The sequence below is a fragment of the Peromyscus eremicus genome, chromosome 23 (genome assembly GCF_949786415.1).
Source record: "Peromyscus eremicus chromosome 23, PerEre_H2_v1, whole genome shotgun sequence".
NCBI classification, from domain to species: domain Eukaryota; kingdom Metazoa; phylum Chordata; class Mammalia; order Rodentia; family Cricetidae; genus Peromyscus; species Peromyscus eremicus.
Window position 1 is genome coordinate 19,305,483 of NC_081438.1, and position 13,574 is coordinate 19,319,056.

A 13,574-nucleotide genomic window follows, 5' to 3' on the forward strand; every position below is an offset into this window, starting at 1 on the left:
TGCAGGTTTGGACACCTTGTTTGAGCCCTTCTTGAAAAGGAGGGTGGTTTTGGCTCAGAGCATCCTGCCCTCTAGGACCTCTGAGTCAGCTGGAGCCAGCCAGGTGACCATGACCCTCAGGCAGGATCATGGTCACAATTGGCATGTGGACTGCAGCACCATCTAGCGGTTGCTGGTGGACATTGGTCCTGCACATGCTCACCCCCATCTCCGGCTTTACGTTTATTCACTGCTTATAGTTCGATTTAAGGACAAGGAATGGGAGGGGAGGGGAGCACTAAGAGGTGACCAGGGCTCAAGAGGCATTTCCCCTGCAACAGTCATGAGCTTGGCCAGCTCCTCCTCAGGTGGGCTCTAACCTAACAGCCTCTCACTCTACTCTGTGTCCCCAGGAGTGGCTGAGCAGGTTTGGCTACCTGCCTCCAGCAGACCCAGCAACAGGACAGCTGCAGACCCAGGAGGAACTGTCCAAGGCTATTACTGCCATGCAGCAGTTTGGCGGCCTGGAGACCACCGGCATCCTCGGTCAGTTTTCCGGGAGGTACCAGGAGGCTCCTTGGTTCCATCAGGGCTGTGCCAGCCTGGCCATACCCATCCTGGCTACTCAGGGCCCCACAATTAGCCACTGGGGACTCAGACTGGCCAGAGCCATGAACTTGAATGTTGCCTTAACCTGGTGGGGGATAGATGGGTGGGGCTTGAGCACACCTGGCCTGGAGGCCATTGGCCCTGAGGCGGGGTGGGGGTGGGGGAGTCTTGAGGTCTTCTCTGGGGAGGTGGAGACAGGTCTACCTGCTGATCTGTGTCTACCTTGCAGATGAGGCTACCCTGGCCCTGATGAAGACCCCTCGCTGCTCCCTTCCGGACCTGCCCCCTGGGGCCCAAGCAAGAAGGAAGCGACAGACTCCGCCACCAACCAAATGGAGCAAGAGGAACCTTTCTTGGAGGTGCGTGGCCAGGGTGGGGGCCTCCCCAGGATAGTGTCTCTCTGTCCTTCTGCCATCCCTGGGTCCAGACCAGTTCAGGGAGGATCCCACTAGGGTGTAGAGGGTGGAGCTGGAGCGAGCACTGAGATTCAGCCTGCCCATCTCACACACACACACACACACACACACACACACACACACACACACACGCAAAGCTGGCATTTGCGTATTACCCCTGGACTCATCTGCGGTCAGCTCCTGGGGACTAGGAAAAAGGCAGACAATAAGGGAACACACCTCACCCCAGAGGGAGGTCCAGGAAGGCCTCAGAAACAGCTGGCCTCCACTCTGACCCTAGGGTCCGGACATTCCCACGGGACTCACCCCTGGGCCGGGATACTGTGCGTGCGCTCATGTACTATGCCCTCAAAGTCTGGAGTGACATCACACCCTTGAACTTCCACGAGGTAGCGGGCAACACCGCTGACATCCAGATCGACTTCTCCAAGGCCGACCACAATGACGGCTACCCCTTCGATGGCCCCGGGGGCACAGTGGCCCATGCATTCTTCCCCGGTGACCACCACACGGCAGGGGACACCCACTTTGATGATGATGAGGCATGGACCTTCCGTTCCTCAGGTGGGTCGGGGGGGGGGGGGGGAGGGCGCTACAGACCCCATAACACCCTGAACCTATAAAAGATAGGTTACAGCTGTGGCCCCCAGAACAAGTCCGAGCATAGGCTTAAACAGTTCAGTCCTTCTGCACTCCTTAAGATAGCCACTGACTGAGACCTGTTGGCCATTCTTGTGGTACTGATCCACCAAGTGTCTGCAGCCAGCTTGGCAAACCAGCTAGTCCCCTGCCCAGCGCCCAGGAACCCAGACCTCTCGTGTAGGGTCTGGCGGTTGACAGCTACTAGTTAGTTGAACCTGGGAAATCCTGCCAATCCTGGGATGTCTCCACTCCGGTCTGGCACTCAAAGGGCTGACTTCCATCCCATGAAAGTGTAAGAGACCCCTGAGAAACCTCTTCCAGCCACACAGGGCCTCCATCGGAGCCCAGCATGGCCTCAGCAGACCTGCAGCACTCATGTGGCTAGTTGGGGCCCCGAACACAGCCAGGATGCAGGTACCCTCTGAGCACCGGCTCTCTATTCCAGCCCCATCATTAGTGAGGGGGTCCAGTCCTGTCCTGCTCATGAAGCTTCTGTGTCTTTAGATGCCCATGGGATGGACCTCTTTGCAGTGGCTGTCCATGAGTTCGGCCACGCCATCGGTCTGAGCCATGTTGCTGCCCCAAGCTCCATCATGCAGCCATACTACCAGGGCCCCGTGGGTGATCCGCTACGCTATGGGCTTCCCTATGAGGACAGGGTGCGTGTCTGGCAGTTATACGGTGAGTGTCCCCAAAGCCCAGTATGGACCACATGGAGGGTGGGGCTAGGAACAGATGCCCCAGGTAGTTGTAAGCTCTGCTCATGGCTGTGCCTTCTTAGTCTAGAGCCCCGTGGGCACCTGATGTCTGCTGGGAATGGAACAGTGGAGAGAGGAGAGGAGCCCAGGGCGTGGGACACAGGCCTCGGTCTTCTAGGCTGATCCTCCTGGTGCTTAGAGCTTAGACGTGGTGATTTCACATCTGTCCTTCAAAGGTTTGAAGAGTCTTGGCAGCAAGCAGTAAAGGTGGACCCAGGCCTACAAAGCACTGGGCATGTGCTAAATGAGTCATCTAATCATATGACTCTAAAGGAGAAACAGTAGTCCTGGAGTGGGACCAGGTCAGGCAGCTTGTCCTGGATAGCTCATAAGAATGAAGGAATAGCTGGGTGGTGGTGGCACATGCCTTTAATCCCAGCATTCGGGAGGCAGAGGCAGGCAGATCTCTGTGAGTTCGAGGCCAGCCTGGGCTACAGAGTAAGTTCCAAGAAAGGTGCAAAGCTACACAGAGAAACCATGTTCGGTATACAGAAACATTCTCCTCCCCCAGTAAAGCCAGCCTGCTCCCAGCCTCCAGCTTTCTACACTCCCCCAACCTGTTGCTCTGTGCCCCACCTCCCCACCCCATCTGTGTGGAGTTTGTGGTGGTGGTGATTTTATTTTTTCAGAATTTCCTTTTTGTATGTGTGCCTGGAGATATATATATATGCACCACATGCACACAGGTGCCCACAGAGGTCAGAAGGTGGCAAATAGATCCTCTGGAAACAGAGTTACAGGCAGTTTGTGAGCCCCTGTGTGGGTGCTGGGAACCAAACCCCTGTCCTCTGCAAGAGTAGCAAGCGCCCTTAACCACTGAGCTACCTCTCCAGCCCCGTGTGTTACTCCTTTTCATGTGTGAGAATTTCTTGCCTGCATGTATGTATGTGCACCACATGAGTGCCTGCTGCCCACGGATGACAGAAGAGGGCATTGGATCCCCTGGAACTAGAGTTAATGGACAGTCGTGAGATGCTGTGTGTGAGTGCTGGGAACCGAACCCAGGTCCTCTGCAAGTGCAGCTAGTTAGTGCTCCTAATGTCTGAGCCATCTGAGTGCTATTTCTAATGCAGTAAAATCCCTCATCTCCATGTTCACAACTCTCACTACCCTGAACTAACCCCCAAGGGGCTGTCTCTGAGGATTGCCTGAGGTGAGACACTTTGGAAGAAGGGGAGCCGTATAGAGTGAGGCCTTCTGGGGTTAGTGGGTCTTTCCCCAAGTACGGCGTCTTCAAGCTTTTTCCCTTACAGGAGTCAGGCCTGGTTCCTTTCCATGGCTGAATGACTCCAGCATTGAGCACTGGGTCACTTCCCTGTCAGCCTCTTGTGACCAGCACTGTGGATATTGGTGCAGAATTCTTATGGATCACCTGGCTTCCGTCTTTCGGGGGTGTCCACCCGGGAGCGTGGTTGTGAGGGGTATGCTGACGCACTTGACAAGCCCTTGGGGCATAGCATAGTTCACAGGCAAGCTGCAGTGGTCTGCCCCGCCTGGACACCCCTCAACTGAATGAGCGAAGTGGGGGTCCTCCAGCCTCATAGCCCAGGCTCCATGCCCAGGGCCCCAGGATAGGCTGGCATGACTGAAGTCCCGGTTGAACACAGTCTCTCTGTCTCCACAGGTGTGCGGGAGTCTGTGTCCCCTACTGCACAGCTCGATACTCCAGAGCCCGAGGAACCACCCCTCCTGCCGGAGCCCCCCAACAATCGATCTAGCACCCCGTAAGCCATGTCCCTTGTCACTAAACCTTGGCCAGCCTGTCCTAGTCCAAGGCTGTCTCTTCCAAGCATGCAGTGCTCAGTATAGCTCAGGATCCTGAGGAAGGTATTGCTGTATGTGCTGGCTGGGCCTGGGGGATACTTTCTTCTCTTAAACATCCCAGTAAGAAATAGAAAGAGGAAAGGACCCGTTACCCCACGGAGCTACAGTGAATCTCAAATATTTCCTCTCCTATAGCCTGGTTTGTGAAGCCCAGGACCTTGGGGACTAAGAGATCTTGTAAACAGCTGGCTTGTTTGGGGTATGGAGGACTCGGCATCTTATTTTTGTGTCAGTCTCTCTGCAGAGCTGAGAGCTGAGTTTACCCAGACAGTTCCCAGGGCTTGGGCTTTCAGTACCACAGCGGGTACTTAATAAAGGGACTGTGTTGAGAGTTACCACAGTGCACAAGCTTTGGTTACTCAGCCCGCCTCTTCTCCTGCCTGACACCCTTGCTGTGCCCACGTACATCTGGGTTTTTGGTTTTTGTCTCTGTGGTGGATGGTTCTACTCCTGGCTTAGCTGTATACTACGAACTGCTGTTGCAATCAAAATATTGCAAGGCTCGTTCTGGGTTTTTGTTTTGTTCGTTTTGTGGGTGGGGACAAGGTCTTTGTCTGTAGCCTTGAACTGTAATTTTTCTGACTCAGCCTCCAAGTGCTAGGATTATAGGTGTGATATGCTCAACTCACCATTTTTCCTATCTGTTGTGTGTGTTTCTTGTGTTGGAGCTTGAACCCAGGGCCTTGTGCCTGCAAGGCAAGTGTACCAAGCTATATCCCAAACCCTATATTATTTTGTTGATACTTTTTGGTTTGGTTTTTGAGATAGAGTCTCAAGATGGCTTCAAACCCTCTGTGTAGCTAAGGATGAGGACAACCTTGAACCTCTCCTCTGTTTTCCAAGTTCGGGGATTACAGGCATGTACCGCTAGCCCAGGTTTATGCAGTGCTGGGAATCGAATCTTGGACCTTGAGCATGCTAGGCAAATACTCTACCACCTGAGCTACATCCCCAGCCTGTGTTGGCTGTGTGTGTGTGTGTGTGTGTGTGTATGCATGCATGTGCACAAGCGCACACGCACACACACACATATGTATGTCTATTTGGTGTGGGCACAGTGAGTGTAGAAGTCAGAGGACAACTTGTGGGAACAGGCTCTCTCCTTCCACCATAATGATTCAGAGATTGAACTCTGGTAATCAGCCTTGACAGCAAGTACTTTTAATGAACTGAGCCACCTCACTGACCCCATGTTGATTCTTTTCAAATAGGGTCTTTCAATGTAACCCTGGCTGGCCTGGAACTTGCTATATAGCATAGGCCAGCCTCAAGCTCACGAACATCCTGCCTCTGCCTCCTGAGTGCTGGCATTCAGGCATGAGCTGAAACAAAGCCACACACTTGGCTTTGCTTTGTTGTTTTTTTTTCCAAGAGAGAATTGAACCCGGGACATTCTATAACTGAGCTATATCCTTGCAAGAATCATTTTCCTCCTACCAACCCCTTCCACTCAGGTCTCCTGCCAGAGACTTCCGCCTTATGACAAAGGGTGAGTGTCCTCGTGCATATGCCCACTGGTGTGTGGGGCCCCGGCAGGTGGTATGCTGGGAAACCCACTGCAGCAGACCCCGAGGACTGGCTGCCTTTCAGCAAATGTACCACACTGTCCTCAGGTCTCCATCACACTCTGCTGTCACTGACCACTGGCTCTTACACACAGCTCTGCTCTCAATCCCCTTTGTGTAGGGGGAGTGCTCTGGGGGTCCCATGCCTGTACAGTAAGCACTGTGGTGGACAGGACCCACATTCAGTCTCTAGAGTGTGACGCTGGCGAACACTCACACCCCAACTCCTACCGGTGGGGCTGTACATGCTGAGACCCTTATCTCCCTGGGAAGCTAAGAAGCTGTTCTTTTCCATCCGTTTTCAAGACTTTTAAAAATGATGTGTCTGTGTATGGATATGTGCATGGTCCTGGAGTGCCTACAGAGGCCAGAGTCATTGGATCCCCCTGGAGCTGGAGTTACAGGCAGTTCTGAGCTACCTGACGTGAGTGCTAGGAACTGACCTGGGTCTTAACCACTGAGGTGTTTCTCCAGCTCCTTTCTAATTAGAGACAAGGTCTTACTGAGGAGCTGCATCAGCCAATTGGAGAGTCTCCTCTCCCCCAGCAGTCTTATATAACTTTAGGAAGGGGCCTGTGAATCTTGTAAGTTTCAGGACCTTCCTGAGACTTAGGGGTTGTGTTTCCCTCCTAAATCGTTAGGATTATCCCTCCTGGGAATGTTTTTCATTCCTAGGCAATTGAAACCCAACACCTAAGTTGACCAGAAAATGGTGATCCTCCTGCCTCCGCCTCCTGAGTACAGGATTGTAGGCTGTGGTGTGGCCACAAACCTGACTCAAGCTCACATTTTTGTTTTTGTTATTTTTTGTCATTAGCTTGTTTTGGGGCGCTACAGTTGTCTGGTGTTTTAGGTTTGGGGGAGTTGGCTTTGGTGTTTTGAGCCAGTCTTAGAGCCTAGGCTAGCCTCAGACTCACGATGTAGCCTCAGACTCACGATGTAGCTAACTGACCTTTCTTGCCTGGTGGGCTCTGCCTACCATGTGGACACTGGGGTGTTGAGGGTCCTTCCAGGAGGCCCACCCCCATGATCCTGGCAGGAGTAGCTCGCCCAGCTGCTTCTCAGCCCGTCTGGCATCCTGCCTTGCAGGTCCCAGAAGGACGTGCCTCACAGGTGCACTGCGCACTTCGATGCCGTGGCCCAGATCCGAGGTGAAGCGTTCTTCTTCAAAGGTAACCAACCCTGGGGCCCTGTGGAACGGAAGGACAGATCCCCATAGCCACACCAGGCTCCAGCAGCCACCTTCCTTTTCATCATCACCCAGGCAAGTACTTCTGGCGACTGACCCGGGACCGGCACTTGGTGTCCCTGCAGCCCGCTCAAATGCATCGCTTCTGGCGGGGCCTGCCGCTGCACCTGGACAGCGTGGATGCCGTGTATGAACGTACCAGCGACCACAAGATTGTCTTCTTCAAAGGTGAGTGAACTTCTCCCCGTGGGCCACGGCTTGCCCTGGCCTCCCTCTCTGCCTCAGCCTCCCCTGTACCCTGCCGACCTTGGCTGTAACCTTGCGCCTCCAGCCTGGTTGGACGGTTTGCTCCACCGGTCTGAAAGAGCAGCTCTACTCTTTGGATGTGTATTGAGGCCTACTGCCGGCTCATCCTGTAGGGGGCGCTGCAGATACACACAGTAAGCAAAAAAAAAAATCTCTGGCCGGGGCCGGTGGAGAGCTGAGGTTGGGGGTGTGGTGGGGGTGTGAAAAGCTCCTACACAGAGGAGGGAGTTTATTCAAAGCAGCATTCCAGGTGATGGGAGAGAACAGACCATGGCATGCAAAGTCTGTCTAGGGACCTGCCATTGAGCAGAAACCCCAGGAACAGGGTCCGGGCCAGGTTTGCAGCCAGTGTGAAGACCCCCCAAGGCAGAAACAGTCCCTCTGAGTGCAGAGAAATAAGAGTGTGGCTGGGGCCTCAGAGAGGCCATGAAGTGCAAGAGAATATGAAGCCAGAGCCCCTAGCAGCAGCCTCTGTCTACGCCACCCTACCGTGTCCTTAACTCTGAAGAAAGGCTCCTAGCCTTCACTGCTGGCCTTAGACAGGGTGTGTCTCTTACATCCACATCTGTCCCACGGGAAGAGAAAAGGGACCCAGGCCAGGAAGGTAGCACACTCCTATCATCTCAGCACTCAGGAAACTGAGGCAGGAGGATTGCTGCAAATTCCCAGCCAGCCTGGGTTACATACTGAGACTGTCTCCCAAAAAATCAGGTGGCTGGGGGACCGTGGATATCATTTCACTGGTTAAATACTTGTTGAATGTGCACAAAGCCCTGGGTGTGGGCCCCAGCATTGCATGTACCGGGTGTATTAATCCCAACACTTGGGGAGTTAGAGGCAGGAGGATTGTAAATTCAAGGTCATCCTTAGCCGTGCAGCAAGTTGGAGGCCAGCCTAAGTTATGAAGGAGGAAGCTAGAGAGGGGAGGTGAGCATGTATGAAGTGTGAGCCTCCCGGGCCCCACACAGGTAGGAATGGAATTCTTCCCATCTTAACTATGGGATAGACACCTAGGATTAGGGTGGGCACACGGCCCGCCCTCAGCTCAGAAAGTGTCACCATCCTTAATTAGGTCACCTGCCCAGCTCAGGTCCCTATGAGGACACTGAGCCTCTGGCCTCATGTATTAGTCACGTGACTCAATGCTGTGGCATTCCGTCCATCATGCCAGAGAAGAAATGGCGGCTGGAGGATGAGCTGGTCACGTGGTACCCCTTAGTCGGGGAAGATGGATGCTGGCGCTCAGCTCACTTTCTCCTGTTTATTTGGTGTGAGATCCCCACCCCTGAGACCGAGCTGCCCACATTCCAGGCAGGAGGGTTGATTCTGTGTGCTGTCCAGTTGACAATGTTAATCATTGTGCCTTTTCTTTTTCCCTGGACAGGGTCTCGCTGTGTAGCTCTGGCTGGCCTAGAACTCACTATATCCCCAGGGTGGTCAGGTTTTTTTCCTCTGGGACTTTCTCAGTTGTTTCTAAGCACTGGCTCCTGAGCCAATGAGGCCACAGTGACGGTACCTTCATCTAGTCCATAGACACCCTCTCCTGCATCACCAGGGTCCCAGCCAGGATCTCCCTTGCATGGTGGTGTCTTTGGTCTCCAATCTAGAACATTCCCTCGGACCTTCTCAGTATCTACCACCCCAGGTTTCACCCCTCGTGTGTCCTGTATTTCCCATGGATCAGGTGTCCGACCCATCCCGTTTGGTGGTCTGGACATACCATCTCCCCACCCCACCCTGTAGTTACGAGGAAGCCCTGGAAATGGCCCAGAGCCACCTGAGCATCTTGCCCTGGTGGTGTTCACCCCACACATGAGTACCCCTGGATGGAGCCTCTCTGGTCCCAGTCAGCATATTTATCCTTGTTCCAATGGTTCTTCTGTGTCTTGGTTCATAAAGTCTCACAGAGAGACCTGCATCTCACTTGCAATTAAGCCCGAGACTGAATGCCCTCTTGCTATTCCCTGCCATAAGATGGCCATACCTGGCTTGGGGATGTGGCTCAGTTGTTAAGGCACCTGCTGAGTATGTATGAAAGCCTGCGTTCAATCCCTAGGACTCCCTAAACAAGGCATGGTGGTACATGCCTTTAATCCTAGCATTCAGGTAACGGAAGCAGGTGGACCAGAAGTTAAAGGTCATCCCTTGGGTTACACAGTGAGTTTGAGATCAGCCCAGGCCATAGGTCTCAAAAAGGGGGAGGGGATGTTCCGACCCCTCACACATAGTAGTCACGGAGCAGGGTTCCACGTCTCTGAGTGACTGCCAGAATAGGATCTGAGTCTCCGACCCACACCAAGCATATAGTAGGTGCTCAGTAAATTCAGACAGGGCTCCTCCTCGACTTGTTGACATGGGGTAACTACGTTGTACTGCCACGTGGGTGGAGATGGGGGGACCCTGGGAAAAGTCGAGACCAGAGCCTTTGCCGCAGCCCATGGCTCTTTCTCTCGCCACCAGGAGACAGATACTGGGTGTTTAAGGACAACAACGTAGAGGAAGGGTACCCGCGACCCGTCTCCGACTTCAGCCTGCCGCCTGGAGGCATCGATGCTGTCTTCTCCTGGGCCCACAATGACAGGACTTATTTCTTTAAGGACCAGCTGTACTGGCGCTACGATGACCACACACGGCGCATGGACCCGGGCTACCCTGCCCAGGGCCCCCTGTGGAGGGGGGTCCCCAGCGTGCTGGATGACGCCATGCGCTGGTCTGACGGTGAGCGCCGGGCACGGGACAGTGCTGTCCGGCATGTTTCCTGGACTGTAGATCAGGGATTGTGATGGGGTGCGGGGGCGGGGTTTCCTGCACCACCGTATACCCCCCCCCCCCCACTTAGCCTGTCTGTGAGCTCTGAGTGGTCCAGGACCTCCCCTCTCTCCTCAGCCCCCTTGCTGGCTCTCCTCCCTTCTGCCACCCACCCTGTCCTCCTGCTTTTTCACTTCCCACACACACAGGACTTCCAGCCCTTGTACATGTTCCTCAGAGTACCTATACCCCACTTGTGGCCTCCCCCCACCACCCCAATACCAAAAGAGATGCACAGAGAACCGATGCTGGGTCAACTCCAGCAAGGAAGAATGGAGGTTGACGGACCACTCCTGTGTCCCAGAGCCTCCTTCAGCTGCCCAAGTCAGGCTCATGCTTCTGACAGGCATGGCCCAGACCTATTTGTCTAAAATGTCCCACCCGCCTCCCTCCCCCACTTCCAGCTCTGTACTCAACCACACTGTTCTATGCAGAGCCTCCCCATGGTTGAGACACCAGCTCAGCCACCTTCCTCCCCCTCTACAGGTGCATCCTATTTCTTCCGAGGCCAGGAGTACTGGAAGGTGCTGGATGGCGAGCTGGAGGCAGCACCTGGGTACCCACAGTCTACAGCCCGGGACTGGCTGGTATGCGGTGAGCCGCTGGCAGATGCAGAGGATGTAGGGCCCGGACCCCAGGGCCGCAGCGGGGCACAGGACAGCCTGGCAGTATGCTCCTGCACTTCAGAGGCACCCACGTCTACACTGTCGTCTCGACTGCTGTTGCCGCCGCTGCTGTGGGGCCTGTGGACCTCAGTCTCCGCCAGGGCATCCTGAGGGCGGTGCTGGCCTTTGCGGATCAAGGAGCCGAGGAGGGCAGGGACACACTGGCCAGTAGTCAGCAGGACTTGTGTTCTTCCTTCCTTTCACCAAACCCCGGGGGTGCTGTGGCCCTCTGCTGGAGTGGCTTCCTACCGGGACGGGATTGTCCCGCCAACGGCATCCACGCACCCTCCCCACCCGGAGCAGCCATAGGCTGTGCTCCGTCCTCTTCTGTACACCACGCTGCTTCATCGCACCTTACTGGGCTGCTCAAGCCTGGCCGTCACAACCCGGGGATGCCTTGTCTGCACCTGAGCAGTTCTTATGACGTCTGCACGTGGGCTGGTGGGGACAGCGGGAGGGTCCTCAGAGTGTATCGGGCCACTGTCCCTGTCTCACAAGTGAGAGAGTTGATGGCCCAATGGGGAACATGGCGGGGAAGGGGTGCCTACCCTGCAGTCGGATCCACTGCCATTTGCAGCAGCTAGCGCCGTATCTGCTGGTACAGAGGACCAGTCACACTCAGGATCTACCCCACAGGTATCCAGATGCTGGCCAGGGGCCTTGCTCCAACAGTCAGGGGCACTCACCTCTCCTCAACTCAGACGAGCTATTCGGAAGTGGAGGCTACGTCCTGTTATCTCTCTGCGGCCAGGAGAGAATTGTGGGTCTCCCCAGGGTGCTGTGGCTTGGGGGGGTGTACCTTCAGAGACATCTCTCATCTGTCAGTGCCCTTGCTCCAGCAAGATGCCCCGTACGGTTCTGGGCTGACACCTTGAAGCTTAGACTCATAGCTGTCCCCTCCCCAGCTGTGGAGGGGCTTCTAACACCTGGAATAAAAGTGGGGGTTCAGTTAAGGAAGGGTGGTTGAATTATCCCAGGCCCTGAGTAGGGAAATGGTAATGTTTGACATGTGGAGCGCAGGGTGACTGTGAAGGGGCAGCTGCAGGGATGCTCAGCATGGCCTGGTTAATAGTAGCATCCTTCGGGGCCATGATGATGTCACCTCCTGGCCCACCCTGGACTTGGAGAAGCTGAGGAAGAATTGCTGCTCTGAGGGACAGACCTTCATGGTCCAGAAAGAGCCTCTGAGCTAGGACCAGGGAGTGATCAGCTACCAGGAGCGGAAGGTTCTGGGACGGGATGGGCCTGAGGGATAGAAAATACCCTAGGGCAGAGCTCCCCGTGTAGGCTTGGATGTATAGTAGGCAGCTTCTGTCATTGGACATATGATCACACACCCCTCCCCGACTGGTCCCATCTCAGATAAGAAAGGCTTCTGCACACCCCAGGTCACACTTCACATACATGGCGCTGGTGCCACTCCCTCCCGGCCCAGGTTCGAGCGTTGTCAGGATGAGCGAGCAGCCCAGGCCAGCACCCAGCCAGGCGCCCTGTCCCACACCACCCACCCGTCAAGCTACACAGAACAGAGTAGGGGTCTGAGGTATCATGGGGGCCACCCCCACTCTGCCCTATATCAAAGCACGTTCCTATGATGTTCCATGTTGTCCACCAGCCTGCAGGACACAGCTGTCCAGTCCAGTAGCAAGGAGAGCCCTAAGAGTCTTCGTCACAGCACCCAAAAGCCCGGCCTGCAGGCTGGAGCTGTCTAGATGCTGGTGTCTCACTCATTTTAAAAACCCAAACTCTTAATAAATTTTTTCTACACTGGACAGGTGACAGCTCAGTGGTGGAGCACTTGGATAGCGTGCACAAGGCTTTGGGCTTGATCTCCAATAGAAAAAAGCAACTTGTTTATACCTCTGGTCTTGAGCGAAACAATCAATGGGCATAGAGTTCTCTGAACCGCCCCTGCCTGCCTCCCTCTACTGCTGCAGCCAATGCATCGGCTCCTGTGCGGTGTGCTGCAGCTGGACCCCTGTGTTTTATGATTTGATGCACACCCCTATACAGAGGCTGGGGGGAGAAAATAAGATCATCTACTCCACCCCCAGGTTGCTGGATGTGATGCTGCCTCTAGGCTCTCACTGTTCTTATAGAACATGATGACTCCTGAGGGCCATCAAACTTTGAGACTCCCTCGCTGTTTCCATGGGCCCCAATCACACCCTCTCCGGGCAAGGAGCCATCCCAGTTTCCCACTCAGTTGACGCCCAACCAGGCACTGTACCTGGTACCTGACCCCTATATGTCCCAGTCAACCTGCCTGAGCTTCCTAAGGCCACATCCAGCTCTTGTCCCGCAGCAACATTCGGCATGATACCACATGGCATCCTCTTCTAGACGAATCGCTGTTAAAACAAAACCACACATTTCACTTGTAATTCTGATTTGTGTGGTCTGTGAGTCCCGGGCTGAACTGACCCTCTGCACTCAAGCGGATGGCCAGCCTGTGACCACGTGACCCTGGAAGGTCTGAGGACTCTTACCACCCAATGAGGGCCCTGTCCCCAACAAGGGTAGTCATGGACTTTGAGCCTTCTTTGGTCTGATGAGCAAACATCAGCTCTGTGCATGGGAAGAAGGTCAAGGCACCCCCGTGTGACTTCAAGGGCCAGCTCACAGCCAATCCAACTCCCATTTTACAATCAGACAAGGTGTAAGCAACTTTCTCTGCCCTGGCTGTTCCCTGTTGCTCCTGCTTGGGAGCCCAGGCAGGGCCACCTCACTGATGCGTCCACTCATGGCCGAGAAGAGTTACTGTGAGCCCTTCAATACACCACCCAGGGCTGGCAAGATGGTTCAGTGTGTAA

At 54.8% G+C, this 13,574-nt stretch overlaps 1 protein-coding gene across 1 annotated transcript; it reads left to right on the top strand.

Annotated features, from left to right (window-relative positions):
- The first annotated feature begins 396 nt into the window (after positions 1-396).
- Positions 397-12,548, top strand: Mmp17 (matrix metallopeptidase 17). Its single transcript, XM_059249099.1, has 9 exons — positions 397-525; positions 818-947; positions 1,285-1,568; positions 2,151-2,327; positions 4,029-4,128; positions 6,883-6,965; positions 7,058-7,210; positions 9,749-10,006; positions 10,583-12,548. The coding sequence occupies exons 1-9, from the start codon at positions 486-488 to the stop codon at positions 10,870-10,872; spliced, it is 1,515 nt and encodes a 504-aa protein (XP_059105082.1). The 5' UTR covers positions 397-485; the 3' UTR covers positions 10,873-12,548.
- The last annotated feature ends 1,026 nt before the right edge of the window (positions 12,549-13,574 follow it).